This window comes from Clytia hemisphaerica, unplaced genomic scaffold (assembly GCF_902728285.1).
Source record: "Clytia hemisphaerica strain Z4C2 unplaced genomic scaffold, Clytia hemisphaerica genome assembly, whole genome shotgun sequence".
In the NCBI taxonomy this organism is placed as follows: Eukaryota; Metazoa; Cnidaria; class Hydrozoa; order Leptothecata; family Clytiidae; genus Clytia; species Clytia hemisphaerica.
Window position 1 is genome coordinate 356,651 of NW_027104372.1, and position 27,356 is coordinate 384,006.

The following is a 27,356-nucleotide window of genomic DNA, read 5'->3' on the forward strand; positions in this document are numbered from 1 at the left end:
CATTTGGCTTCTTGTTCACATGAATTGCTCTATCCCAGCCGTCGCGTACAACTATAAAGTATGCCTGAAAACTGCAGTTTATTTTTTGGCTCAATATATCATCTGCCATGTGGCGAGACCGACGTGCTTCCCACCGGAGCCGCGTAACTTAGGTAGGATTTCACTTCAAGCTTCTATTTCATTGGGTTCTCCCTTAACAATGCGTGTCCTCTGTGATACGGGGGTATTTCCACTGAAATCGAAATCAAAAGTTGTTCAAAATTTAGATTCACAAAACGCATCTGCTATCTTCAGGTGGATCTATGACCCCTAACATTCTATATACTTTTTTTAAGATATATAAAATCATTGTTGACGTCGTTTTCTAACAGAGGTTTTACTTAAACAAAAGGGAATATTAATTTGAAAGTAAAAACCCTTATATACCAACTGATTTAGCAAATTTCTCTGAAGGTTGGAAAGATTAGGAAGGTTAGGATTACGGAATTTCGCCAGATCGCGTCAGGAATTTTGTATTCGGGGATATAATTGGTAGGTTCAACCGAAATATTACCAGGCTTTTAAGTAAAGGGCAGTTGATCCCGAGCGCGGGGAAGCTGACTATCATTCCTCTCTGCTGGAATATTGACCCACGTGGGTGGTCGCCAATCCGCCATTGGAATAATAGATAATAAAAACCCTAAAGTTAACTAACTTTCAAATGAATCTCAAAGGAGTTTCTTAGGTACCCATGACCAAGGCTAGGACAGTGAACAAAGCAAGGTTTTTAGACGATACCAATCCAATATTCTTAAACGAACAAATAAATAAAAATTTTCCAAAATAGTTATTAAAGTTTTCTCTCGTCTTCCACATTTTCAATAAAGTAATAATTCTAAAAGTTTCTCTCTCTGAAACCACTTAAACCATGGTTGAAGCGCTCGTCACTTGTTCTGAAAAAAAGTGTCTTTGTCATTGAGTTTCAAGCCCGAAGGGCTAGAGGCGAAACCTTTAACCCTTTTCAGGCAAGATAAATTGAAGCTACTTATTTCCCATCCAAAACGCCCATAGAACGCGCCGTAATCATGCCGACGGATTGTATCTAGCAATTCCTTTGTTTTGGAGGACTACATTTTTTGAAATCTAGCGATAGATTTTAGTTTCAATCCGGCGTTTGTGTAAAAACTACGCGCGGGCGTTCTGGATGGGAAATTAAGTGGTTTCATTTCCCATCCAGGAGTCTCCCTTCGGGCTTGAAACTCAATGGTCTTCGTTTCGTGTCTTTAGTCTCTACCCGAAACAAAAACCTCATTCTAAACCAATCAAACCAAAAGCTTCAAATCGTTCATCAAATTTTATCCTTATCATTAGATCTTCTGAAATTCCACTAAAAAATGTAATCCAGGTGGTTAGGAAATTTAGACACAATATTCATTGATTTCATGTAGATCACAACCTCTTGAGGTACAACATTCATCCATGAAGAAAATATCACCGACACCGTTTCCACCGAAGATTGAAGATCTTTTTGATCGCCCACTGTGACGAGTATCTGATCGTAAGAAATTCCTGGCTCGTTCTCTTGTTAAAGTCACATCTGAAATGACATGAAGAAATGGAACATTGAGAAATGGAATATAGTAGACTCTCGTTCATTAGAACCTCTATTTATTATTTGATTCTGTCTATAATTCGTGGTAATTCAAATCAGATTCACCGTGCAAGTTTGAGAGCTAACTGTCAGCCAAATAACTCAAAACCACAAAATCAAGAACGTTTAAAGTGCTGATCTACCATCGTCTTCAGGCAGTCAGGATAAAGGCAAATCAAAAGTAACCGTTCAGGCTGCGGGAAAAATAGCATATATAAACTCTCTAATGAGTGTAAACGAACAAATTTCGCCAGTCCAAGGCATGAAGAAATTACAATCGCCGGTCTAAAGACACACTTTTCAGCCAAAGCACGAAATCTAGCCCTACCGGCTTTATAAATCTATGGAAAACCCCTGCGAACGGGAATCATTTTCTTACCTTCTATTTCTTGTCGTTTCTTTTTGATTTGTAACGGACATATATGTTTCATGAACAGCTTAAACAAATTCTGACTACATATTCTAATCGTTACTGGTTTAGATTTCGCCACCACCTGAGCTCTTTTCTCATCTTCTTTATCTTTATCATCACGCCGCGCGGTTTCGTCTGACGTTTCACTTTTCCCGCCAATCGAAGGCTCTTTTGTAGTATCTTTGTTACTGGACCGTTCACGCTTCAATTCGTTGATTTTATTTTGTAATGTTTTGATCATGTTGTCAAGAGAAACAGCTTGGACAACATGGCGGCCATGTTGTTGGTGGATATCGAATAAAGCCAGCGAGTAGAATAATGCAATGATTGTGAGCAGTTTTAACTTATCCATTGAGTATGCTCAAGTAAGGATTGTTTTTTATATCTAAAATGAAAAGAGAGGCGAAAATAACAAGAGGTTTTTTATACTACGGGTAGCAAATAGGTAAAGTCTGTTACGATTTTGTGCTCGTTGAAAAGATATTTGTGAGTGGAATATTATCAAGCAAAAAAAAAATTGAAAAATAAAGAAAAATGAGAATGAAAATGAAAATGAAGAAGAAAAAAATCAACTTCTTGTAGAAATGTGGTATGATTACCATTTTCGCAGGAGTGATTCTTCAATATTAGATCATCATCACTGTGAAAAAGTTTTTCAAAAATATTCATTCAATCAAAAGATATCAAACAGAAATTACTGCTGGTTGACTCTATAAAGTAGTAAAAAACGACAAAAAAACAGCCTTTTGTCACTCAACCAATAACAAACTTTGTTTGTTCAACTCACTACACCGGTTGCAAAATTAAAGTCTGAAGCCAAATCACGGTTTTTTAAGTCGAAATTTTTATGTGTTTGTTATATGACATTCTTTCCTGATGGGTTCGAATTTATTGACACTAATAAAGTTATCAGCTGTAAGTTGTAAAGCAACTAACATGGGAATAAAATCACATGAACTTTTTCGTCATGTCCCACCCACTTTATTGCCAAGTAAAAATTTTTGGTTGCGCCACCTTAGACTCTATATTCATTGGCCCCCCACTTTCAATTTCATGGCGTGGGCCCTGCTATCCCGAATATTCATCTCTTTGAATCATTACTTTTCAGATCAGAAACCTTGCCAGCCATCCTATCAGTTTCACCTGTGACAGCAAAATACGGACGTCCCAAATTATCATCCCTCTTAACCATTCAGTAGCGTAGCCAAGAGGGGCGCAAAATTTGTGTAGGAGAGCAGATTTTTATGCTTTTATAATTATCCTTCAATACCATGAATAGATAATTACAGTGTCATAAAAATCAGCTCTGCTCCTACACAAATTGTGCGCCCCTGTTGGCTACTGTACTGACATTACCGTACTTACCTATCACAATCCAAAAGTTCCCTTAACAATCAAATCGATCTGATTGGTTAAAACCTATGAATGAACCAATCAGTGCTCAGAAAAATCATTTGATTGTTAAGGGGAATTATGGATTATTATAGGTAAGTACGGTACTTCGGTCGTAGAAACCAACAAAAAAGAACCACCGCGCTCCGCCCTGAGACATTTTTGTGATGGTAAGATTCTAGTTGACCCGTTTTAATTAGTTTAATGACAATTAGTATATATTTAACATCTAACGTTACTTTAAAAAGGGGAAATTCATTTAAATGGATTTGTAAACTATTAAAAAGGATTAATTCGGATTATATCGGATTATCTTGAATAAACTCTGAATGATCGTCTTTTTAAGGATGATACGTCTGTTACGGTAGTATACGTTTAAAGGTCATTACGTCATTACCAATTTGATAGAGCAAACTGTCATTATCAATTTGAAAGAGCAAACTGTAAACTTTGGGCCTTGACTGTCTTGACAAATGCGCTAATTTTCAGATATAGGATTGTTCAAATCCAAAATGGATTCGTTTTTCAAAAACTTCAAAAATCAAGAAACGTTTTTAAATAGAGAACAAAGTAGCGACAAAAATTTAAGAGCATTTTAAGACTTTTACTATGAAGTTAGATCGCAAAATTCGATCCTTCAAGTCGTCACGTCGTACTAGAAGTTGTCCCGTCGTACAAGAAGTCCGTAGGTCGCATTAGAAGTTCGCAAGTCGGAATCTTTTGGAAGTCGAAACATTCCAAATTTTAAGTCGAGTCTCGTTGCCTCAGAAGTTGAATCGTCGCAAATTTTGGCAGTCGACTCATCTCAAAGAGTTGGACTCTAGGCTATTCCGAAAAAAAAGTTTATTGTTTCGTATATCAAAAATCAAAATATTGTGGAGATAATGTTATGTTCGTGTGGTGTGCAATGTGAATTTATATTTATATTTTTATCTCCATAAATATACCTGATGGATGACATGAACACTTATGAAAACAGTTAAACGTACATGATTGGAACATGTACCAAGTTCCGACGAGTTAACTTCTGATAGGAACCACTAGAAACTTGGTATGGTTCGACTTAAAAGAATTACGACCTGCGAACTTCTAGTGCGACGGGACGACTTGAAACTTGGGATGATTCGACTACCGAAAATTGCGACGGGACGACTTCTAGTACGACGGGACGACTTGAAGGATCGAATTTTGGCGGCGATCTAACTTCATACTTTTACAGACTCTAAGAGATACAATTTCTTATGAAATTTTTGACGTTCTGGCTTTTATGACTCATGACTAGAAATAGAACTAAAGCTATCATAGACCAAGACTACACAAGGAGAATGGAAAAACCTGAGACAGTGGTAAAAGAACAAATATTTAGCTAATTACTCTCTTGTACCTAATAGCCGCCCCCCCCCCGCTAATTAATTTTTCGAAAATTTTCCACCCAGGACATTCTTATTCCAACCCCCCCGCTTATTAATTTTTGGGAAAATGTTTTTAAAAGTTTCCTCTTTTGTCCTAATTCAGCTGTATTAGCCCCCTTTCAAAAATTTTTCACCCAGGACATTTTTATTCCAACCCCCTCGCTTATTAAGTTTCGAGATTTTTTCCACCCCCACCCCCCCGCTTATTCCAATATCCCACCGGCTATTAGGTACCCGAGAGTAGCAGTTAGCGTTAGTGAGTTTATGTTTGTAGTTTAGTTTAGAAGACGAAGGAGTGACTGAAGCAATTTGGAATAATCCGAAAAATAAAGCTTGGTAAAAGTGCTCAAATCTTGTCATTCAGGATCCAAACCACTCTAGCTCAATCAGAAACTAACCATCTTAGAAAAACACTCGTGAGTACTCCGTATTGCACGTCCATCCTCGCTAGTCTTAAAAAAAACAAACCAATGTCTCAGTACTAGAATGAATCAAATACACAATAAGCATTTTAAAAACCTTTGTAATGGAAAAAACATCTTCTATGGTCCACTGATCCCCTCAAACGTTATTTCAACATTCATATAATGATACTTTGGGACGTTAGATAAACGTTTTCCTGACGCTTTATGCAAGCCTAGAGTGTACTCGATTGGAATCTTGACCATCTATCGAAATGAGATGAGGCGTTGTAAAGATTTCACAAAGAAAACATCAATTTTGATGATTCAAAATTTTGAACTACTCTATTAGACTGCTATATCACTACAAGAAGATCAAATAGATAAAACGAGTGAAAATCTGGCTTGAATAAAATGGCTGAAAAATCTACTTTATCAAGAGACATTGAACACTCTTTATCATGAAAATTTGATCGAATTCTAGTCTCAAAAACTCCTTCGACCCTTATCTTAACTGCAGATAGCAAAAAGAAATTCTTTCTCGAGTAAACTAGAGAAAAAAACTAATGCAAGCAATCAGATTGAATGAAATAGATTGTAATGTACTCAAAGCATATTCTCTATCTACTATAAAAATTGGCCTATAAATCCCCCTGATGCGGAATAACCCCGGGGGGGGGGGGGGGGGGCACTGATCTTCACGGACGGTGGAGACGTGCCGCTGGAGTTTGAAAAGTGGTAAATTGGTAAATTTGGGCCCTGTCAAAACGAAAAATTTCCACCAAAATAGCCAAAAATCGAGCCTACCAAATACACGTCTTAAAAATTACATAATAAATTTGAGACCCTGTCAGCTATCTTCAGACTTCTTCCGACCCTAAAGACAGGGACACTATTATTACATTATGTTGACCCTCCTCTATTGTCTCATCAAAAAAATGACTCCACACACAAACTATTACACAAATCTGAACGTTAGTTTAACTTTTATCCCTTTTACCCAATCTCTTTTAAGATTCAGATTCCGGCGTCAATTATAAATTCTCTACAAAAATAAAGATACATTGTAATATTTATAAATTGAACTCCCTCCTAAAACGCGAACCAGACTTCTGACCGCATTAAATAAACCACATTCTTCTCCATAACACGAACGTCATCTTGCGTCATCGAATTATGGAGAGCCAACTCCTATATTTTCTCATCAAAAGAAACACGACCCTCCACACAAACTATTACACAAATCTAAACTTCAGTTCAACTTCATCCAATCTCTTAAAGATGAGGCATGGCATTCACTACCAACGTGAAGAGATGAGATGCAATTAAGTGAAAATTAGACGGTAATTAACTGTAGGTATAGTTTAATGATGACAGTTTAAGGAAATATCGTAAACAATGATTAATAATGTCTGAATAACAGTTATCTCCAGGTTACCATCAATATAAAGGAACTTCTTGGTGCAGTCAATACATTCTATCGACCATTCTCAGGTTTAATAAGAGCAAAGTGTAGTAACCTACAAGTTTTTCTTTTGTATAAGCACGTCAAAACCTTTTAAAATCTTAGAGTGTTCTTAACTTTTTGGGCTTAAACGGTCCAACGGTAAGTTTTTTAAGAAAACCGCTAGTTCAAACTTTAAAGGCTATCTCCGGATCTAAAATGAGTTAGAAGCTCGTTCATAGCTCATTGGATAGCTTGGATACCTTTTTGTTTTGGGTACTTTCGGTGGCGCCCAATTTAGAAAGCACGAAGTGGGCGGCGGCTAAGGGGGGGGGAGGTTGGAATCAAAGCTGCGCGGACCTGACTGAATGACGGAAAGGTGTCCAGTGGTAAAACTTCAAATCAATTCGCTAGAGGATAGAATAAAGTAAAACAGGGCCAAATTTGGAGGATCAAAGGATCACTTGTCGAACAAAAATTGTCAAAATCTCCAAAAAGTGGATTTTTGTCAAATATTTGCTTTTTTTTTTTGACTTTTTGGCTTGAAATCTCGCTGAAATGACTCACTTATGAATTTTCTTTTTGCTTGACCATGAAGCACAGGTCACTTATTACGAGTTAGACCAAAAATGACTTCTAACTCAAGCAAGGCATTATACTCGACATTGGCACTTAAAGGGTTAAAATGTTCTAATTTTTAGCATTTTTGAGTATTTTGATGTAACTTCCTGTAATAAATTGCGAATTCTTCTAGGACTATCATAACTAGAGCAAACATAAAGTCAATTTCCCGCTGGGTAAAATTCTACTCAAAAATATGTTCACAAAACAACCTAATCCAGCAAAACAACTAAACGAAACCTTTATAGTAGGCGGCAAACCCTTAGGATCCGTAGCATCTTTCGTGTTACCCCTTTTAAGAAAGCCTCAAAATTTTATCTACTTTCGAAACAATAACATGCCGCTGCGCCCCACGAAAGATGCAAAGAATCCTAAAGGTTGGTATTCCCCTACTATCAAACAAATTTCAAAAAGCCGAATTTGCCTAGTTGAGATTCTATAGTATAAAGAAGGTTAATTTATGGCCTTTATTAGTCATTATCGCCATTATTCTCATTAGACGGCCTCAGCTAGCACGCTCAGTCGATTTTATACACGTGTTTTCTTTGCCGAGCTACCCATTTCTCAGCTTTACCTTACTTTTCTTCCAATCCATAGTACTTTTTCCAACATAGTAACTTTTTTCCATACTAGCTAGCACTTTGTTTCTATCTGTTTTAATCTAATACGGCCCTTCAATATTATTCCTCAGTATACCAACAAGTTATTTTTCATAAATTGCATTATCGACCGCCGGAGGCGGTTTCTTTCATAGTGGTACGCTAATCTCGTTTTGCCTTGGCTCATTACTTTGTCTACCATTTACTTTCGGTTTTTTTAACTAGATTACCCAGGTGTTTCTCTTTTTTTTCCCTGAATGTCTTTTATTCGTAATTGAATAATCGAGACGTGAAAAATGGCTATATCGTAATCTGTTTTCAATGAATAATCTAAAATGTACTGGAGATGACATGTAGGCGTTAACAATGTGCGCGCGCTCTTTCGCGAGCGTGCGTGATGCGTGAAGGAAGGCGGTCGTTTCAGTGTGGTTTAGATCCACACTGTGACCTAGTATATTATACACAGAACTTTCAGGTGAAGAGCCAATATTAGTACACGTTTTTTTTTTATAAGAACGTCAAAAATTTTCAAAGCCTTCGGATGTTCTTAGTTTTTTGGATTTGAAGCCTAAAAATGTTCTTAAAATGTTCTTATTTTCAGCATTTTTTGAGCATTTTGATGTAATTTCTTAGGAAAATGCATGTATTTGAGTCTCCAAAGCCTTAGAATGTTCTTAAATTTTTGGGCCTCGAAGCCTTATGTTCTTATATAGTTTATTATTAACGTGTATTCTTATTATTATTATTATCAAAAGATTCCACAAAAATTTCCTTTTTGATTCCAACCTGAAAAATTCAAGTTATACGTAAGGCTGCACGCATCCCCGTCCGCTGATATGTGTTGATATGGAGGATGCGTATCACGTAAAAAATTTTAGCGTCCGAAAGTTACCCCTGTCTTTGTGTTTTTGAGTTTTAGAAACTTGATTAATAGCTTGATTAGTAAGATTTATATGAGAGATCTTTAAATTCTATTAAATTTGAATTTAGAATTTGAATTGTTCTAGGTTAATACAATCATTTCCGAACCTTTTAAGAAAATTTTGGGGTAACTTAGACGGGAATTTTATACACGACTAACATCCCCTAAATCAAAACATGTCAGAGGGGGTGCGTGCAGCCTAGTTATACGTTACAGCCTTATGACTTCCAAAACGATTTCTTGATTTGATTTAATTTATTCAACCTGATGCTAAAACCTGTTTCGATTTTCTCAAAAAGCTTCAGAAATCCAATGATTGTATTAAACCTCTAGCTATTCAAATTTTTAATCAAAATTTAATGAAATTTTTAAGTCCTCTCGTATAAAATTTACTAATCAAACTAATCAAGTTTTTAAAACTCAAAAACACGACGAGGACGAAGACGAGGGTAATTCTCGGACGGAAATTTTACATACACATCCCCTACATCAAAATATATCAGAGGGGATTGGTTAGTGCAGCCTAATATTCCAACCTGAAAGACTCAAGTTATACGTTACAGCCTTGTGATTTTCAAAACGATTTTTTGATTTAATTTATTCAACCTGATGCTATCGTTCTTTAACATAACATATTTGAATTACCAAGTAACAGTACCGGCGACAAAACTAGCTTTGAAAACCTGTCAAGCAAAACAAATAAAGTTACTAAAACCCTCGAAAGTACAAACTACAAGAGTTTACAATCTAAAAAAATTTCAAAATCATCACTCATCGAGCGATGGATAGAAATGTATAAACAAATGAACATTATGTTTAATAATAAATACATTCCATCCTTGAAAAGGGGTTTTTCATCATAATCAAACACTGTTATTAAGCTTTATGGTTTGTTCAACGGCACAGCAGTACTTGGACTTAGCCAGTATCTGTTCATTTCTTGTCTATTATACTTACTAAGCTATGAATATACTACATGCAACACGACTTTTGCCTTTTTTGTAATTTAAGTGCTTCAACTTTTATAAGAAACCAACAAATGCAAATTATGGTTATTTCCAATAAATCACCTTATTTCAAAGCACTTTTTTGTGAGGAACATTTACCACAAACATTATGCTATTCACGAATCTGAAATCACAAGAAACTATCAGCGATACACACAGCATATTATAGATAATACTGAAGTTTTATTGTGATTCTTTCCAATAAAAAACAATAAATCACCTTTCGAAGTACTTTTTTGTGAGAAACTTTTACCACAAACATTATGCTATTCACGAATCTGATAACACAAGAAACTCTCAGTGATACACACAATACTTTATATACATTATACTGAAGTTTTCAAAACTAAAGTCTTCGAAACCTACGAGTTGATCGTTTTGAATAAAAAAACCCTCACTCTATTTTGTAAGAAAATGTAAATCTTTAACGTATTCTTATTTTTTTACCCTTTGAGCCTCAAATTGTCCTTATCCTGTTCTTACTTAGGAGCAAAAACTTAACTTGCTTAATGCCCAATTCCTAATATTCTCGAAATTCAAAGTTTCCAGGCTCAGCTTTGTTCTTAAATTGTTCTTATTATTTGGCGTTGCGACTCATTGTTCTTATAAAATAGTGCGTAGAAGTATCAAGGAAGCATTGCAAAATTTCAAAGTTTACGAAAAATTGACACGGATATTTGGCATACTCTGAATAATTTCACAGTAAGAATTTGAACAAAAATAACATTTTCGCATACAGTGCCTCACAGACTGCATAACTCGAACAGTAGGAATGACATCACAAAAAATACCTTTTTGCTAAAAAGGTGAATTACAGAAGTTAACTCCACGTATGCATGAATACCATTTAAGGAGAAAAGTTATAAATTTAGACACAAAATGCCTCCGTTCTTAATGATTGTTGTTAACAAATTAAAAAACAAAGGTATGCAAGCTATGTACTAGTCAGTGATGCTTAAAAATGATACAATAATAAGCCTGCGTGATGAATATAAGTAACCACGCCTGGACGCCTGGACGAAATTCCATAAAAACAAGTTAAGAGTACAAAAATATTTGTAAGCTTTAGAGGGCGGGTCAGTCAACTAAGACCATGTTCGGACGAAACGGTTCCGTATCGTTCCGAAACGAAACGGTCCCGAAACGAGTGAGAACGTCAACTTCGAAACGTCTAAAAAATGTTACAAGGCGAAACGGTTTCACTCCACTTTTCTCATCTGAATGAAATTACTCCCGTATCATTGCTCTGAAACGTTCCACAATAGCATACCGCAGTGAATCTAAAAATAGACATTGATTTTTCTGTTTGACCGAAATTCAATCCCATCACCCTTCGCGTTAACTACGCCTGCATGCAAATTACACTCAACTACAAAGAAAAAGTAATGACTTTCACAACTTTTTAATTAAGACGAAAAGGATTGTGGGATTGATTTTCGCTCAAGTGTTAAAAGTAATAATTATGACGTTTGCATAACGGTGTGCTATTAGTATGAACACTTCGTACCCGTAACAAAAACCATAACGGAGCGACTCAAAGTTGTTACATTTGAACATGGTCTAAACAAACGCCCTCCCCTTATCACGCCATGACCAAATCACATCTGACATTCTGGCTACCAATCCCATAAAAACGATCTCAGAAAACCGGGAAAAACTCTCAAAACTTATCTACGTAAATACAACAGATACAGTGGTGGATCTGAGGGGGTTCAAAATCTATGACGGAGAGTATTTTTTAGCCATACTCCTTACAAGGAAATGACAGCTCTCCGTCAAGAATTAGATCCGCCACTAAAATACAACAATTTTATTTATAGCTTTCTAAATATAAAATTTTCTGTATCAGCTCAACGAGATATTCCTACGTTAGTTGTTCCGAGAATGGAAATATTTAAAGGAAAACCTTTTCCGTTGGTCCGGAAAAATAAAATTAAATAAGTGAACGGAAGAAATGAATTTATCGAATCCCGTTACATTACATTAGATAAAAGTACATGATAGAATGTGAAGCTTTTTATAAGAATTTAGAATATAGTAGTTTTTCAAGTCTGACGGTGTGAGAGCCTGAAGACATAAACATAAACAGGGATTGGAATGATAAAAGGCCTGGCTGAAAAATATCATCAAGAAGAACTAGAGTAAGAGAATCTGGATGAGAAACGTATGAGGCTAAATTAAATTAAAGAAGAAACTTCGAACTATTACTTGACCCTGAATAATAATTTTTATCGGCATTTTGTAAGAAAATTTTTTTGGCGAACGGACAATTCTCAGTTGAAAGCCGATTTTTATGTATAATCTTAAAGTTCTTATATTAGCTCGAGTTTTTGAAAATCGTGATTTTTTTAAAGTGATGATAATTCAATCATGTGGCTAGAAAAAGGGAGGGAAACAAATAAATTTTTCGGCTGGTTATGCTAATTTTAGAGCCCCGATTTCATCTATCCGGTACTCAAAGGCGAGCTTCATTCATCTAAACTTGAAAATTCCAATAACAGTATTCTAAATCAGCGAGCTTCAAAGTTTCAGGAAAATAAATTGATGTTTTGTGGTCCAGTAGAAAATTTCTTTATTTTTGTCTTCTTCATTTTTCATCTTCATTTTCGAATATTTTGGAAATTTTTAAATCTTAAATTCATCCATTAAAAGTTATTTTAGAACGGAAGGTTTTTGAAGAAAATGGGAAGATCATTCAAAAAATTTACTAGAGTAGATTTGCTTCATTTCCCCCCGTTAACGTACTGAAATATCAAAATTGGATTTTAACTTTCAGGAAAATTCCTCTATTTCAGCCAGTAGTCGGGATATTCAATCTGGAAATTCCATCATAATTTTTAGTCATGAAGAAATCAAAAAAGAAGAAAAATACGTGGGAAGAAAAGATTAAACATGAAAGGAAGATCCAGATGGAAATTACATATTTTGTAAATGATGTTGACGTACTGTATATGAAAATATGTGCGACCTTCAAATTATTTCTATATTTTGATTCCGCGTGGGATTTTTACCAAAAGATATCAAGTAAAGACCCCACCAAAGTAAACCAACTCTAATTGGCTGAAAACAACGCACATTGACATATTATTCACTAAGAGATTTTTTCTGCTTGGAATTTTGGGCTATTCAAGAAATAGTCTGTACCCCCTATGTTTAGGACGTCCAGGATGGTCTGGAAAATAAAATATCCAGGGGGGTGTGATATTTTTATTGTATTATATTGTTTTAGGTCATCGAGACTAATCGAGGCCTATTTAGTGCTTTTGTTAATTTTGTTTATCACAGTCTTCTAAAGAAAGTCATTGAGACAACACGTAAAATATTTCAGGGAGTTTGGTTTATCGAGTGTAAAAATCCAGGGTCAGTAAAAAAGTGGAAAATCCAGGGTGGTCCAAAAAATAAAAAAATAATCGAAGGAGTTCCTGAAAAATTGAAAAGAAATCCAGGGGGTCACCTTTCCCAGAAAGACCTCCTTGACATAGGGGGTACAAATTTGTTCTGGAATAGCAAAATCTATCGGAACCACTCGCTATGTATAAAACACACAAAAAATGCTCACCTTCTAAGAGACACCAGAAACCATCATTTGAAATGACCAATGTTTCTGTTTTATCTTCTTTTGTAATTTTTTTTTCGCGTACTTTTTTCAGCCTCTTAAAGTTGCGTTTATTTAAAGTCGACTCGTGTGCAGATCAATTGCTAAGGCTTTAGAAGATGTATTATTAAACTCAATTAAACTAAACCAAAGCAAACCAATCAACCAGTTAAACTTAAAATCTTTACGGGGTTCAATTTTCAGCAAATATAAAAGTCACTGATTTACCCGTTTATAAAATCTCGCGGGAGCTTCTTTTAACCGACATTAAAAATGTAGACCATACAATAAAAGTCACCTTAACCAACTGCCGTTCCATAGGTTCGACCTATTTGCCAGATGTCGACATATCCCGACATGAGCGACCACAGAAGTTTACCATCACATTTAGCTTTATTTTCTGAAAAATATCAGAAATATAAGTGATATGTGTTTACTTTGAGTTGAAAAATGTATAATTATGAAAAACATCTTTAAAATATATTTTAATTATTCAACTGTGCTATTTAATGAAATATAGTTCAAGATTGAACGTTCAACAAACTTAAAAAAACCTCTGGCAAATAGGTCGAGATCTCTCTTGTCGGCAAATACCGACACCGGCAAAGAAATCGAAAATGCTCTAGTCGGCATATGCCGACAGCGGCACAGAAAGGGTTAAAAAGAGCATTTTAGCAATACCGGGTTTGGCTTTATAATAGAGATCGATCAGGTTTGGTATGGTTAGGTTATGTAACTTAGAAATAGAAGAGAAGAAGGGAAATATACCACAATTGAAGAAAATATCCAAATTTGAAGAATTTTCTTACATAATGGCGAAAATTATGCAAACTTTACCTAGCCTGAAAACATTCTCTAGTGACCTCTCTCAGATTATCGCCTTTATTCGGGTGACATAGAATAGAAAATCATTCAGAGCTTATTTTAATTGTGGGTAGTATCAATTTACCAAACATTGATATCATTAAAAAATTCAAACATTCAATTTGAAATATCATAATAAACAAGGATACGTTTTAAACAGCAACCAACCACCAACCACGAAAACATCACGTGACCATACCACGTGACCCGTATATGCGCATATTAAAATGCGACAATTTTAAACACTATAATGCACCAATCACATGCGACATTTTAAACAATGTCTTTATATCTAATTTGACCATCTGCAGATGCTCCCAAAAGTATTTTCTGATTAGAAGAAGTACATTAGCCAACATATACAAGCAAAGTTTTCTTTTTTTCATCATTTTCGTTTTTTCATTAAAACTTCAGTGACCAGTAGGAACCACATTGCTTGGCCACATTCTTTAAAACCCCCAGAATTCATCTCATTCAATTATCAATGTAGGCTTTTCCAAAAACTATTGGTTTTGTTGATTTTTGTGTTAATGTCTTCCAGCGCTGATGGATAATAGGGATTGTGACTATCGAAAGCCGAAAAGTCAAATTCAAATTCCAAATCAGCTAGTTTAGCTTTCTTGTAACTTTTGCATTTATTGAAGTAAATGTTTTGGTAAGAGTTTTCAATCATTTCTAGAAGCCCTCTTAGTTTGTTTTGTTTGTCAGTGTTTTCTTTAGTGTTGTTGGTGAGTGCATTTTCGTTATTCTTGGTGATCTGGCTACTATTACTGATCGGGGCTGTGCTATTGAAGACGGCGTTAGCGGATGTTTGTTTTGTTGATTTTTTACGGTTGTTGAATGTGCTTCCATTTTTACGTGGGCGGCCGACGGGGCGTGGAATTGTTGGCGCTGACGTCACCGCCACCGTGCAGCTGTTGTTATTAGCGTCGTTGAGAGGGTTGCTTTTGTTGTTTGTTGTGTTATTTTGGAGGGGCGTGACGGAGGCGTTATTGGTGGTTGTGTTGCCGTGACCGATGTGTGTGATATTTTGATGACCATTCTCAAGTTTGGACTGTAAAAAAAAGAAAGGGAGTATGCGAGATTAAGATTAAAGACCCGAAGGGGGTTAGAAGAAGAACTTATTAAATAAAGTACACGAATTATAACATCTATCCGCAGACAGGTATTCCGTCCTTCTAAGGTATTCTGTTCCTTGGAAGGACGGAATACGTGTCTGTGAGCATAGACTGATGCAGTTGATCACTAAGTGTTGAACTTTACAGTCTCTTGTAGCGAGCGAGTCTATAGAGTGCTCAAAGAGCCAAAAGCCAAATATCTGAGAGCTTTAATAACCATCTACAAACCTTCTTCAAAGCCATCTTCAGTTCTGACTTTTCTTTCATAGAAATCCATTCTGAACTGACGGAATTAGGTCGGTAGACAGCTCTTCGTTTGCGAGAGGTTTGCTCTGAGAAAAAAAGATAGAAAAACATTAATATGAAAATGCTAAACGATCTGTTGATGAAGACAGAAACCCACCTTTCCGAAACCCAGCTGGCACACAACATTGTTTCAACGTTTATCTACCGTTCACAACGTCCATATAACGATAAATCAACGTTGAAACAATGTTGTGTGCCAGCTGGGAAGAAAATAGCTATTTCCCTCCGACATACACAGTAAAAAAAAAAGTCAAATTCAGTAAAATCAAATAACATTATTTTAAAAACAAAATTTCGCGATTTCAGGCTTATAGCCTTATTTACAAGTATGCTTGCATATATCAGGCGAATAATACACCTTTTCGACCGTAGTCGCGCAGGTCAGGCGCGTGGCACTTCATTATTTAATTATCCCCCTAAACTCGATCCAGTCCTTTTTTTACACCTTTTTCTATAGTCTATAGGTGCAAAAAAAAGACTGGGACGGTTTTAGGGTGGTAAAACAGACAAAAAAATGAACACGCGGCAATTGGTGGCTACGGTCGAAAAGGTGTATTTAATAATATTATAGCTCTTTTTGCCTAGTAAAACTTACCTTCCTTTAACGTGAGAGCTTCGCGTAAAACGTGTCCACATTTGCAAGATGTTTCACCAATTGAAACCTAAAATTGGAATTATTATTATGGATTATTGAAAATAATACTTAAGTTGATGATGAAGCTTTGCTCATTTACACTACAGATCGATTGATATATTACACTCTACTTACATTACAATGAAAAGGATCACTAAAAAACTATAACTATAGTTTGCACGATTCAGAATTCTTTTGCAAACTGTAAATTGGTCTCAATCATAGAAAAATTCAAAGAAAGGTTCTAATAACCGCGAATCCACTGTTTTATTTTGCCGATTTAAAAAGAGTTTTTATCATTGGTGTTCTAAAATTAGATTAATTCGATTGGTTACATTATTGGTTACATTATTGGGCATTTAAGGGAAGAAATTTTGGCGGGAATTTAATTTGGCGGATCCCAGCTGGAACACGACGTTTTTTTGACGTTTATCTAACGTTCGCAACTTCCATATAACGTTAGATGAATGTTGAAACAACGTTGTGTGCCAGCTGGGATGGCGGAAAAAGTTTTCCAGACAGAGAGAATTTAATTTGGCGGACGGCTTGAAAATCTAATTTCGCAGGAACTTAATTTGGTGGATTTTGACAAAATCTGCCAAATTTCCTCCCCGTCAAAATTACTTCCCTTAAGGTATTCCTTTATTCAGTGCAAAGCCTACGCCACTCAATAGGTCAATCCGTTAAAAAACCTTTTAAGAATAGACGTTATGATTTTATCAGTTGCATGAGTTGATTTGCATTTACATTACTCTCAGATCGCATGCAAAGATTTCCTTGACGACCTCTAATGGTAGCCATGGAAATCTTATGCTATTCAGTTTAACAATTAGTAATCGACTCTCTCTCTAATTCGATCTTCCAGGGACAAATAGAATTGAAGATTGAATTGATTTTATGCGACTATGAAAGCTGAGGGGGACCAATATTTTAGTCCGAATTACAGAAATATTCGAATTAGAGAGAAAGAGAATTGATTATACTTCATTTTTACATTTCTACTTTTTCTGGGTGTCGACTCTTAGTTTCCTTCATAAGTTAACAGTCCAACCTTTTTTGGAACAACATCTGAAGATTCCCTGTCGCAAATGATGGATTGTCAATGATTGCGTTCAAAAATCTCGATAGAGTTAGAGCTTAATCAGAATTTCTTAGGGGTAAAAGCCGAAACACTTAAGTCGTACTCTTCAGCTATAAAGTTTTGATTTTTTAAAAATCAGATTTTTTATACAATACTCTCAATAACTCGAACACGCACATGGAACACAAATTTGTACGAGTTGAGGGAATTTCGAGTTATTGAGTAAGGTTTATGAGGCATTTTTAGTTGAAGGGACTAGAAAACGTGTTCAAGTTAAGTAAACATTCATATTACAGAAGTAAAGAGACTCCACTGTACTCGAAATTGAATGCTTTACCAAGGCAAAGAGCTTGGTTTTAGATGAGTCTGCTAAATTACGTGGGTTACGTGCGTGTCGTGCGTGTTGTGGGTTCGTGCCCTCGTGGGTGTTGCTTTACTATAGGTCGTAGATAGCGTTTTCGACTACTCTAAAAAATACCCGATAACCCATATGAATTTTTGTTTTTGGAAAATTATTAGAATTTTTTAACCCACGTGATTTTTTTGGACCCACGAGCAATTTCAACCCACGTGATTTTTTTTTGGACCCACGAACTCACGAACCCACGAGATATTTTGACCCACGAACCCACGAGATATTTTAACCCACGAACACCCACGAGGGCACGGACCCACGAACCCACGACACGCACGCAACCCACGTAATTTAGCAGACTCGTTTTAGATAGAGGAACTTGCTCAATAAATGAGTGGTCAATATGAAAAGTAAGCATTAGATTAGTATGGAAAAGAATTTAATTGTCTTGTGGTGGGGAAGAAAATGAGATGAAGGAAACAGTTCATTAAAGATACCTCATTATATTTTATGCTTAATAGCTTCCCCGTAAGGATTGATTTATTTGGTACCCTAAGTAAGGTTATTAGCGAGTATATATATGTATGAGTTTTTCGGTGACGGAGACGGTTAGCTTCTGATTTGTCTAGATCCTGATTGACTGAGGAAAACAGTAAATCAGCGCTTTTACCGTCCTCAATTTTGCGGGTCAAAAACTGCAGGTTACTCCATATCGTTTCAGTCACTCTACCGTCCTTAACGTGCAGATACTTGAATTCGCTAATAGCTTCTAATGAGAAAACCGTGCTATTTTGGAAAAGGTTTTTGGAGCAGAAAAATCTCAATACAGTTGATTTGCTCTGATTTGATCTTCAAAGTGTCCAGATTCTATTTCGAATTAAAAAGGGTTCGAATAACAGAAAGTATCTTAAAGCGACTTTACAGCGCTGAGGTGACCAACATTTTAATTCGAATTATACTGAAAGATTCGAATTAGAGAGAGTTTATTGTATCTTATATTTCAGATCTGTATTTTTCTTCATAAGAAGTAGCTTTTTCCATGTCATATTGATCGGGATGTAAAAGCTAAACTGCGTCCCGTTCGTATTGTGCAAAAAAGGTTGATAAAAATGAAAATTTCGATATGTTGTACTATTGTTTTTCGTTTCGAGACTCCTAAATGACGACAAAATCGAAAAATGTTTAATTTTCGTTTCATAAAATAAGGGCAGAAAGTGAAAGAAGGAAACGTCTCTCTTGTCACCCTGTAAAGATGTTTACTAAACTATTCACATACATATTAAAATGAAAGTTCGTTCGAGACATGATGACGACTCGTGTCTCGTGTTCTACAACTTCCTCGTGAAAGTAAATCATTTGACTGAATTGAAACATCGTAATATTTGGGAATTTATACAAACTTCTTTTCCGTTGAATATTTCGTTAAAAGAAATCATTAGGCTCCAGTCTTTAACTATTCCAGTAGACCTCCGTTACATTATTTTCACCATTCTGAGGCTACTTTACTTTGGGTAGTACACTTTTTTCATAAGAATAAACTATAAGAACATAAGGCTTTAATGTCCAAAATATTAAGAACAAGTTAAGAACATTTTAAGGCTTCTCTTACTAAAAATAAGAACCTGTCAAGAACATTTTTGATTTGAAACTCAAAAAGTTAAGAACATATCAAGGCTTCAAACAGTTTAAATGTTCTCAATAAAAAAAGTGTATGTAATGTATATTATGATGAAAAGGGTGCCACATAAAAACCTAAGGGATTTGAGTTTTTCGAGTCTGATTATACCCTAACAAAAACCAATATCCATTATAATAAAAACTGTTTTTGAGTATGCGCGCAGCCTAGGTCGATATTGTACATTAAATGAATGTTCTTTAAACGTTCTATGCCAAATGGGAAGTGGGAATTTCAATTTATTGAACCTTTGGTATGTCACTTTTCAACAAAAGAAGCACGCGGGAGAAAATATATATTGAAAGTGTTAGATTAAAAAGATTATAAGCCCTTTGAGTCTCTGTTTGATATAAATAAGAAAGAGTGATTTCAAAAAATTATTATGTGCTACCTATACTTCAGGCCTGGCGGAACAACCGTTAAAATAGGGAGGCTGAAGGAAGGCTCAAAATGAGATAAAATTTGCAAGAAACTTGAGAAAAAAATCTTATTTGCTAAAAAGTGGGGAGGCTGAAGTCTCCCCAGTCCCCCCCCTATGGGCACGCAACGTCTTATGGACATTCAATGGACGGCTTTAAGACCTTTGGGCGTCCTAGAAACGTACATTAGACGTCCAAAAGACGTTTGTGCCCATTGGGCCGCTTCTGTCGGGCCTGTATTTACGCCTCAAATCAAAAAAGAAGAGAACACAGTGCCTCCTATACAGATTAACCACCTTTGGAGTATTCAATGAAATATAGTCCAGTAGGACCAAGTTGTCAAACCACAAATAAAAACGATGTCTAGAAAAGGTCACAGTCAGATTTTCCTTTTGGGGTAATTTCGGAATTGTAGACCATCTGTCACCCTTTTGTCCGTCCATAACATCTATTTTTGCCCATGACGAAGGAATTGACTATTCCATATTCGAAAGCTGTCAAAAATACCTTTCCAACGTGTATATAAAAATCTAGGTTCTAGATTGTCTCGAAATTCTAGTGGACTAATAAGTAATAAGGATAGATAGATCCAAGATTGTCCAAAAAATTATACTTACAAGCTTATTGCATGCTACACATAATTGCATTTCATTGTTCTTGGTCATGTTCTGTCTGTCTGTGTAACTTCGTGTTTTGTGTGAATATTTAACTCCTGAAACGATAGAAACGTATTTTGAGTAATGTTTTTGTAAGATGATATAACGGGTTTTTTATTTTGATTACTTATTAAAAGTCCTATCAATGTTACAACGTAATACACACGAATTGATAATCGAGAAAAGAGAAGCTCTTCTACTCAAACGGCACACAACGTCAAAACAACGTCCATGTGACATCCCTAACGTCCAAATAACGTTATCTGAACGTTGAAACAACGTCGTGTGTGCCAGTTGAGTAGTGGAAAAAACTTCCATATCTTTTTTTTTTGGAAGACTTTCCTGCTTTCATAATACATGTTTGCCATTGTGTTTTATATCAATCAGCTACTGGCTGGCTGGTACCACACAAAAGCATTTAAAAAAAGGAAAATGAGCTTTAAACTTCTTATCCGACATATTTCGAAACTACAAATTAAAAAAATGGAATAGAAAAACTTCTTGGCTAACAACATTATACTATAAATCTTCAAAGTTCAACAAAGAAATAAGAAAAAGAAAAAAAGAAATTGGTAGCAAAGCAAAAACAGAGAAATATACTTGGCAAAAAAAATCAGAACAGTAATCTTTGACTGAAGTTCAGAAAAAAGATTACCTTGAAAAAATAGCGACCCTTGCATACACAAAAATCGTTTAGTCGCGCAAGTAGAGTTAGCTAGAAGCCGTATCCCGGCTATCCTAACTTCTCCTATAGTTAAATCACACAAGAGAAAAGCATGTAGTCAAGCAGTCTTCCCATGCTTCTACGTCACAATATATAAATCATCAAAAAAACTGAGAATGTCTTTTCATAGTTTAGTTGGTTGGTACATAAACACACTCCTACGCAGAGAGAGAAAAAGAGAATTTTTGTTGGATGAAGGAATATTATATTTTTCTATCACAACTACATCATATCAATTATTAATTATAGATTAAAAATAGGAAAGATTTACTTCGTCTCGCCAAAGCAATGATCTAGCAAAACTATTTTCCCATTTATTCCCGAACTTGGGAAATAAAATAATTGAAAAACATTTCAACACTTTGACCACCCATTTCGTTGGCACAGCTAACGTTTGTATTTTTAAAGCCAATTCTTTTGGGTTTTGGATTAATACCCCTGCCTCAATACATTAGTTAGTTTACTATCGGTCAGCCGACGTTCAGTATAAGTTTCATGATCACAGTCGAAGGCATCCCGGAAGGCTCTCTTTTTGATAGGCTTTTACTGCAAGATAGGGGAGGGCACCACTCTTTCTCTGCTTTCCCTTGATAACTCTCTAATGATCTCTGATAGCTGAACAGGCACTAAACAGAGAGGTATTAAGACCTTTTCTGTTCCCAAGCCCTTGGCAAGATCCGACTGGCTTTGACACACCATTATTAAGTAATCGGCTAAGCAGTTTGGGTATTCTAGCTAAATATAGACTGAGACACGGATGTGTTGGAAGATAATACCACCTATTTGCACCATGCGTCCATCCTTAATAAAAAGTTCACGAAATACATGTCTTAGGGATGTCTTATAACAGGACCTGAAATAACGGTCAAACTTTAAGCTTTGTCCAACCAAATTGCTGGAACGTCCGACCAAAATAGATTCTAGTCGGACATTATGTTTGGCCCATCCGAACGCGAAAAAAACGTTGTTAAGTGCACTAATTTTTGATATTCACAAGAAGCACTAACTGCGCAGGTGTATTATGTCCCCCTCCACTAAAGTGTTTCTAAATTTCTATCTAGTCTAATTTTTGTCCGACCAAAAAACGATCACGTCGTCGGACATGTCCGATGAATTTAGCTTGAAATGCATTCGGACATGACCGACCCGAACCGATCTGCTTCGGATATCATGTCCGACCATCAAAATATTATTATTTAGAACCCTGTTATAATGCATAGCAGGAGAAACATTCCACTCTAGCTTGATAAACAGTCATACTTCAGAACTCTTCTTATAAAATTCTAGAAATTAGACAACCGCTGTAGTACGCCATGGTGTCATAAATCCACTAGTTTCTAAAGTCTATTCACGATAAGTGTGCACTCTTTTTTCATTTACTTATAACTTTTGAAGGAATTCTTCAATCTTTATAAATCTGGTATCATTGGAGAGATATTAGTTAGTGGAACAATTTGCAATAAAAAAATCTTTAAAATAATTCTAAAAATGAAGATGAAAATGAAGAAGAAAAAAATGAAGATCTTGTAGAAAAGTGCTATAACTTTCATTTTTACTGGAGAGATTCTTTGATCTTTGGAGGTCATCACTGTGAAAAAATTTCACTAAAATATTTATTCAATACAAAGTTATGATACAAAGTTAATAAGTGATTGACCCCAAAAAACAGCAGAAAACAGCGTTTTTAGATGTCAATTAGCTTATAACTTTGTTTGATATCTTTTGACTGAATGATTATTTTTGAGAAATTTTTTCACAATGATGACGTTCGATAATCAAGGTTTCACTTCAGTGAAAATGATAGTTATAGCACTTTTCTACAAGATCTTCATTTTTTTCTTCTTCATTTTCATCTTCATTTTTAGAATTCTTTTGAAGATTTTTTTATTTCAAATTGTTCCACTCGCAAATATCTCTCCGACGATACCAAATTTATAAAGATTGAAGAATTCCTTCAAAAGTTATAGGTGAAAGAAAAAAGAGTGCACACTTATCGTGAATAGACTTTAGAGCACATTTTGATCTGTTGTTTAATTTGAGAAAATGTCAAAATAATTCTGGCATCAGTGACACATAGGTTGCTCATCGCATTTTACATCAAATCACACTCAATGTATGGAATAATTTAGACATCCCAGCATCAGTCGAGGATTATACCCTCAATAAGAGAATACCCAAGTTAGAGGATTACCTTATTTAGGAGATTTTCAAACAGTCTCTTATTTAAGAGAATGTTACCTAAACTAGGAGAATTCTGTACGTTTCACCAATTTACTTCAGAGCAGACTATTTGCGCAATATGAAAATAAGATTGGTAACGTAAAACTTTCAGGGGCGCGCGATCTCCGAAATACCGAAGGATTCAAATTACTAAAATCCTAATTTTGTCATTGTATTGCATTTTTAAAACCGAAGTAACATCGTTGTTTAACCTCAAACACCGAAAAACCGACATCAGAACTGGCTAATACCGTCAAATCAAGACCCTTAGCAACAGTTTATGAATTTCTCGAACTAGTCATACCTCCTTTCGTTCAGAGTTAAACTTAAAGCCATGGAACATTGTAGTGTTAACTGTTCTCGAACAGACACATACACCTTTTTTATAAGAACAATTTTATAGGAACAATGAGGCCCAAAATCACCAAAAATAAGAACAATTTAAAAACAATGCTGAGTCTGGAATTACTCAATTTCAAGCAATTTAGGGGTCAAGGTAGTAAGAATAGGGTATAAATCATAAAATACTTCAATTTCGTCATATAGTTAAGAATAGCATAAGAAAAATTTGATGCTCAAAGGGCCAAAAAAAATAAGAACAGCCGAGCCTCATTAAAAATCTACTGCTTCTTATAAAAAAAATGTGTACAAAGATGTATGCATAAGTTTATTAAAGTTGAAGACCATAAAAATGTTAATCATCATGTTTATACACCTTAACCAACCATCAACTTCCCTATTTAAAATGACATAGACATGTTAAATCATTTCCTTAAATAAAAAGCTCAAATTAATCCTTTTAGATCAGACGTCACAGACACAGTATAAACCTTATTTGAAGGATTTTTTAGATTCTCAAAATGATCTTAAGTGTCCTTTTTAAATGATTGTTTTGGCGGTTCTGCAAGAAACCTTGACACTCGCGGGACACTCGATCTGAAAACTACCGAATGCGCGGACAAAAATTAGGGTCTCTAAATTAGACCGTTATACTGCGAAGAGGCACCTACATTAGGTCAATTAACTTGGGTAACCACCCCCTGACTTTACCAAAATCTTCTAAAATTCTAGATTATCTTCCAGTTGATCAGCAATAGAGGGTAAGACATGGTCTAAGCAAGACATAAATTTTTCAAAGCAAAATTAACAATTACTGAATCAGCTACATTTTGGTTAAAATGCTTTGGAAATGGCTACTTATAAGGGCACCCATTTACCACTAAACAACTAAGTAAACAATTTCAAGCGGGTCGGAAAAAATGTCAGCAGAGTTGCTTTAACACAAGGAACAATTTGGGTCGGACAATGTCGATGTCCGACCGTCATTTCAAACCCTACCCTAATAATATTTCTTATGTTTAAAAACGTGCATGGTACAAAGTGTGCAGAGGGTCTGACAAGTTTTGTGCCATTTACATTGCCATTTTACCAGCAAATACCACAAATACTTAACCATAACATTAAGTATGATACATATTATTTTGACAAAAATGATAACCCCTAACCTCCTATCGTTATTCGACGCCCTCATAATAGCTTTATTCCCCCTAAAAAAATCCACCTTTTTAAAAAGTTCACTCTACGTGGTAAAGCCTTGAAGAAATCCCCCAGTCACCTTTCAAATCACGCAATCACGCAAAAAAATTTCCAAATCACGTTATCACGAGTTAAATTTTCTTTCTATCACGATCACGTTGATCACGTTGGTTCCTCTGATCACACAATCACGCACTATGAAATCTTAAATCACGTAATCACGTACTTGAAAAAACGCCAATCACGCCATCATTGAACTCTTTCACATTCGATCCAGAGAAGTTAGTAGTTCAATTGAAGTGTATCACAAAGTTGAGCATCTCGAAAGTTCATAAATTATGATCAATTATGACACAGTATATGTGGACACAGTAAAAGAAACTTCCATGGAAATTGTGCGACGATCAGAACATACATTTAGACAAGCCAATTCACCACGGTAAAATAATTTGACATTCCCTAGGGGACGGTTGTTAAGACTGCAGAGTGTTTTGATTAAAAAATCTGAATCATTGAAAGTTAAACTTCTATAAGGTGACTTTCAACCAAAATCCTAACCGTGTTAATTTAATTTGAAGTTTATGCACTAAAAATTTGTAAAAATGAAGTCAGAACTGTTTTTGTGAACACAACTGAGTTGACTATAGCAAAAGCGTAGAAAATAATAAAAACAACGGAACAATTTAAAGTTTTCCATCACATACAAAGACCATGTTAAATAGATAGGCAAAGTCAAGAATGATCTTGATCTCAACCTCTTGACCGTCGTGCGACTGAGAGCCTTACATGACACTTTCTGACATACACGCTTTTTTTTTTATAAGAATGGTGTAAATCCATTTCATCATGGATATTCTTAACTTTTTTGGGAAAATCATCCTGAAATATTCTTACAGCATTCTTAGGTTAAAATTTAATGAATTTACACCATTCTTATAAAAAAAAAAGCGTGTATACTAGACTTAAGAATTTTGATCAACATACATCTATAAAAACCTTGAACCAGAAAAGGATGGACTCTAGTTTATTAGGACCGATGACCGAGTGAAGAATCAAGACAAGTGTTTACAGACTCCGAAATTGACGTGTTTCGAGGCTAGTAAACTAGAACCCATTCCCTTTATCGCGTTAACATTGATATTATTAGGGAAGAAAACGGAGTGGTGGAGCAGGAGCTACAACTTACCAGAATGCAACTTTTGACTTGTGCTGTGGAAGCTAATAAATTTATTCTTGCAAAAAAAGGGGAACAGACAAAACAACTACAACACACTCAAAAAGTATTAAAATGTCGTTAAAATGTATCCGACATTAAAACAGCAGTTTCCCTTCTTTTCCCTTATTATTTTTTAAAGCTATCAACTTTCTCGTTTAGAAAGAAACACGCTTTTTTAATGAAGGCTTTTTTTCTGCAAATAATAATCTCTCTGCGTAGGAGAGTTTTTAGTGTTGATTCTACTGTAATAGAGGGTTTAAGTAGTAGTAGACTTATTACGCAATATGGTTTCTTTAATTAAACGCCCTCGATAGACTAAGACTTTTTCTGATATCAGAGTATAGGAGACAAAAGGTTTTAAGGCTAAAAAGATATGAACATGACAGTATCGTAAAGTTTTCTATAGAACATGCTTTTTCTTAGCAAGAAACTTAAGAAGTTACGCCAAAATAGTTTAATATTCATTTCTGAGAAAAATAAGTCAAAATCGGTAGTAAATAAATATTTAAATAGCTGGTAAGTCGAAATCTGAATGTATTTCCCGAAATACAAGCTTCTTTCCATTAAAGCAAGAACAGGAGGCGCAATTTCGGAAAGAACAGCCAGCCATGCCAGCCTCAGAATTCAGAGTTCAGAAATTGCTTAGAGAATGCTGATTTAAACAAAATCCTCTCTAAAGTGAAAAAATAAATGACCAAAGACAGCTGAAGTAAAGTTTTTCCATACCTTTTGTGAGGCCCTTTGTGAAACCTTCGTTTTTTGTGTTGCGACGAACAAGCAAGTAGCTACTTACAATCTTACAACAATCTGATTTCTCCAATGGCAGTTTCAGTTAGACAAACCACACATATACAACACTAAACATCTTTCAAAAACAACCCAATGTTGCTTACAGCGTATTTCAAATTCTCATCTTCTGTATATTTCTTTCTCTTTTTAATTCGGTATTTTTTAGTTTGTTCATTGTTTTAATTTTCCCTGAAAAAGAACAACAAATAAAAATACAAACTCACGTTGAAATTGAATAAAGATAATGTCACTGACTAGGAACGATGATTTCATTTTGATTTTTTTTAAAAAGTAAAAAAAAAATGGTTCTGAAGCCTACAAAGAATCT

The 27,356-nt window shown here is 35.3% G+C and overlaps 2 protein-coding genes across 5 annotated transcripts; both read right to left on the reverse strand.

The window, feature by feature from the left end:
* Positions 1-763: 763 nt before the first annotated feature.
* LOC136818584 (uncharacterized) lies at positions 764-2,584 on the reverse strand. The gene is made up of 2 exons (XM_067074915.1): positions 2,010-2,584; positions 764-1,576 (listed from the first exon to the last, which is right to left on the reverse strand). The coding sequence occupies exons 1-2, from the start codon at positions 2,392-2,394 to the stop codon at positions 1,398-1,400; spliced, it is 564 nt and encodes a 187-aa protein (XP_066931016.1). The 5' UTR covers positions 2,395-2,584; the 3' UTR covers positions 764-1,397.
* Positions 2,585-14,220: 11,636 nt separating this feature from the next.
* LOC136818570 (probable serine/threonine-protein kinase DDB_G0283337) lies at positions 14,221-27,223 on the reverse strand. Of its 4 annotated transcripts, none has more exons than XM_067074896.1 (5): positions 26,966-27,223; positions 20,505-20,599; positions 16,319-16,385; positions 15,646-15,749; positions 14,221-15,353 (listed from the first exon to the last, which is right to left on the reverse strand). In XM_067074896.1, the coding sequence occupies exons 2-5, from the start codon at positions 20,550-20,552 to the stop codon at positions 14,781-14,783; spliced, it is 792 nt and encodes a 263-aa protein (XP_066930997.1). In that variant the 5' UTR covers positions 20,553-20,599; positions 26,966-27,223; the 3' UTR covers positions 14,221-14,780. The 4 variants fall into 4 exon arrangements, with proteins under 4 accessions (XP_066930997.1, XP_066930999.1, XP_066930998.1 ...); XM_067074898.1 differs by having other exon boundaries at positions 27,041-27,217; XM_067074897.1 differs by lacking the exon at positions 26,966-27,223 and adding an exon at positions 26,210-26,387.
* Positions 27,224-27,356: the final 133 nt, after the last annotated feature.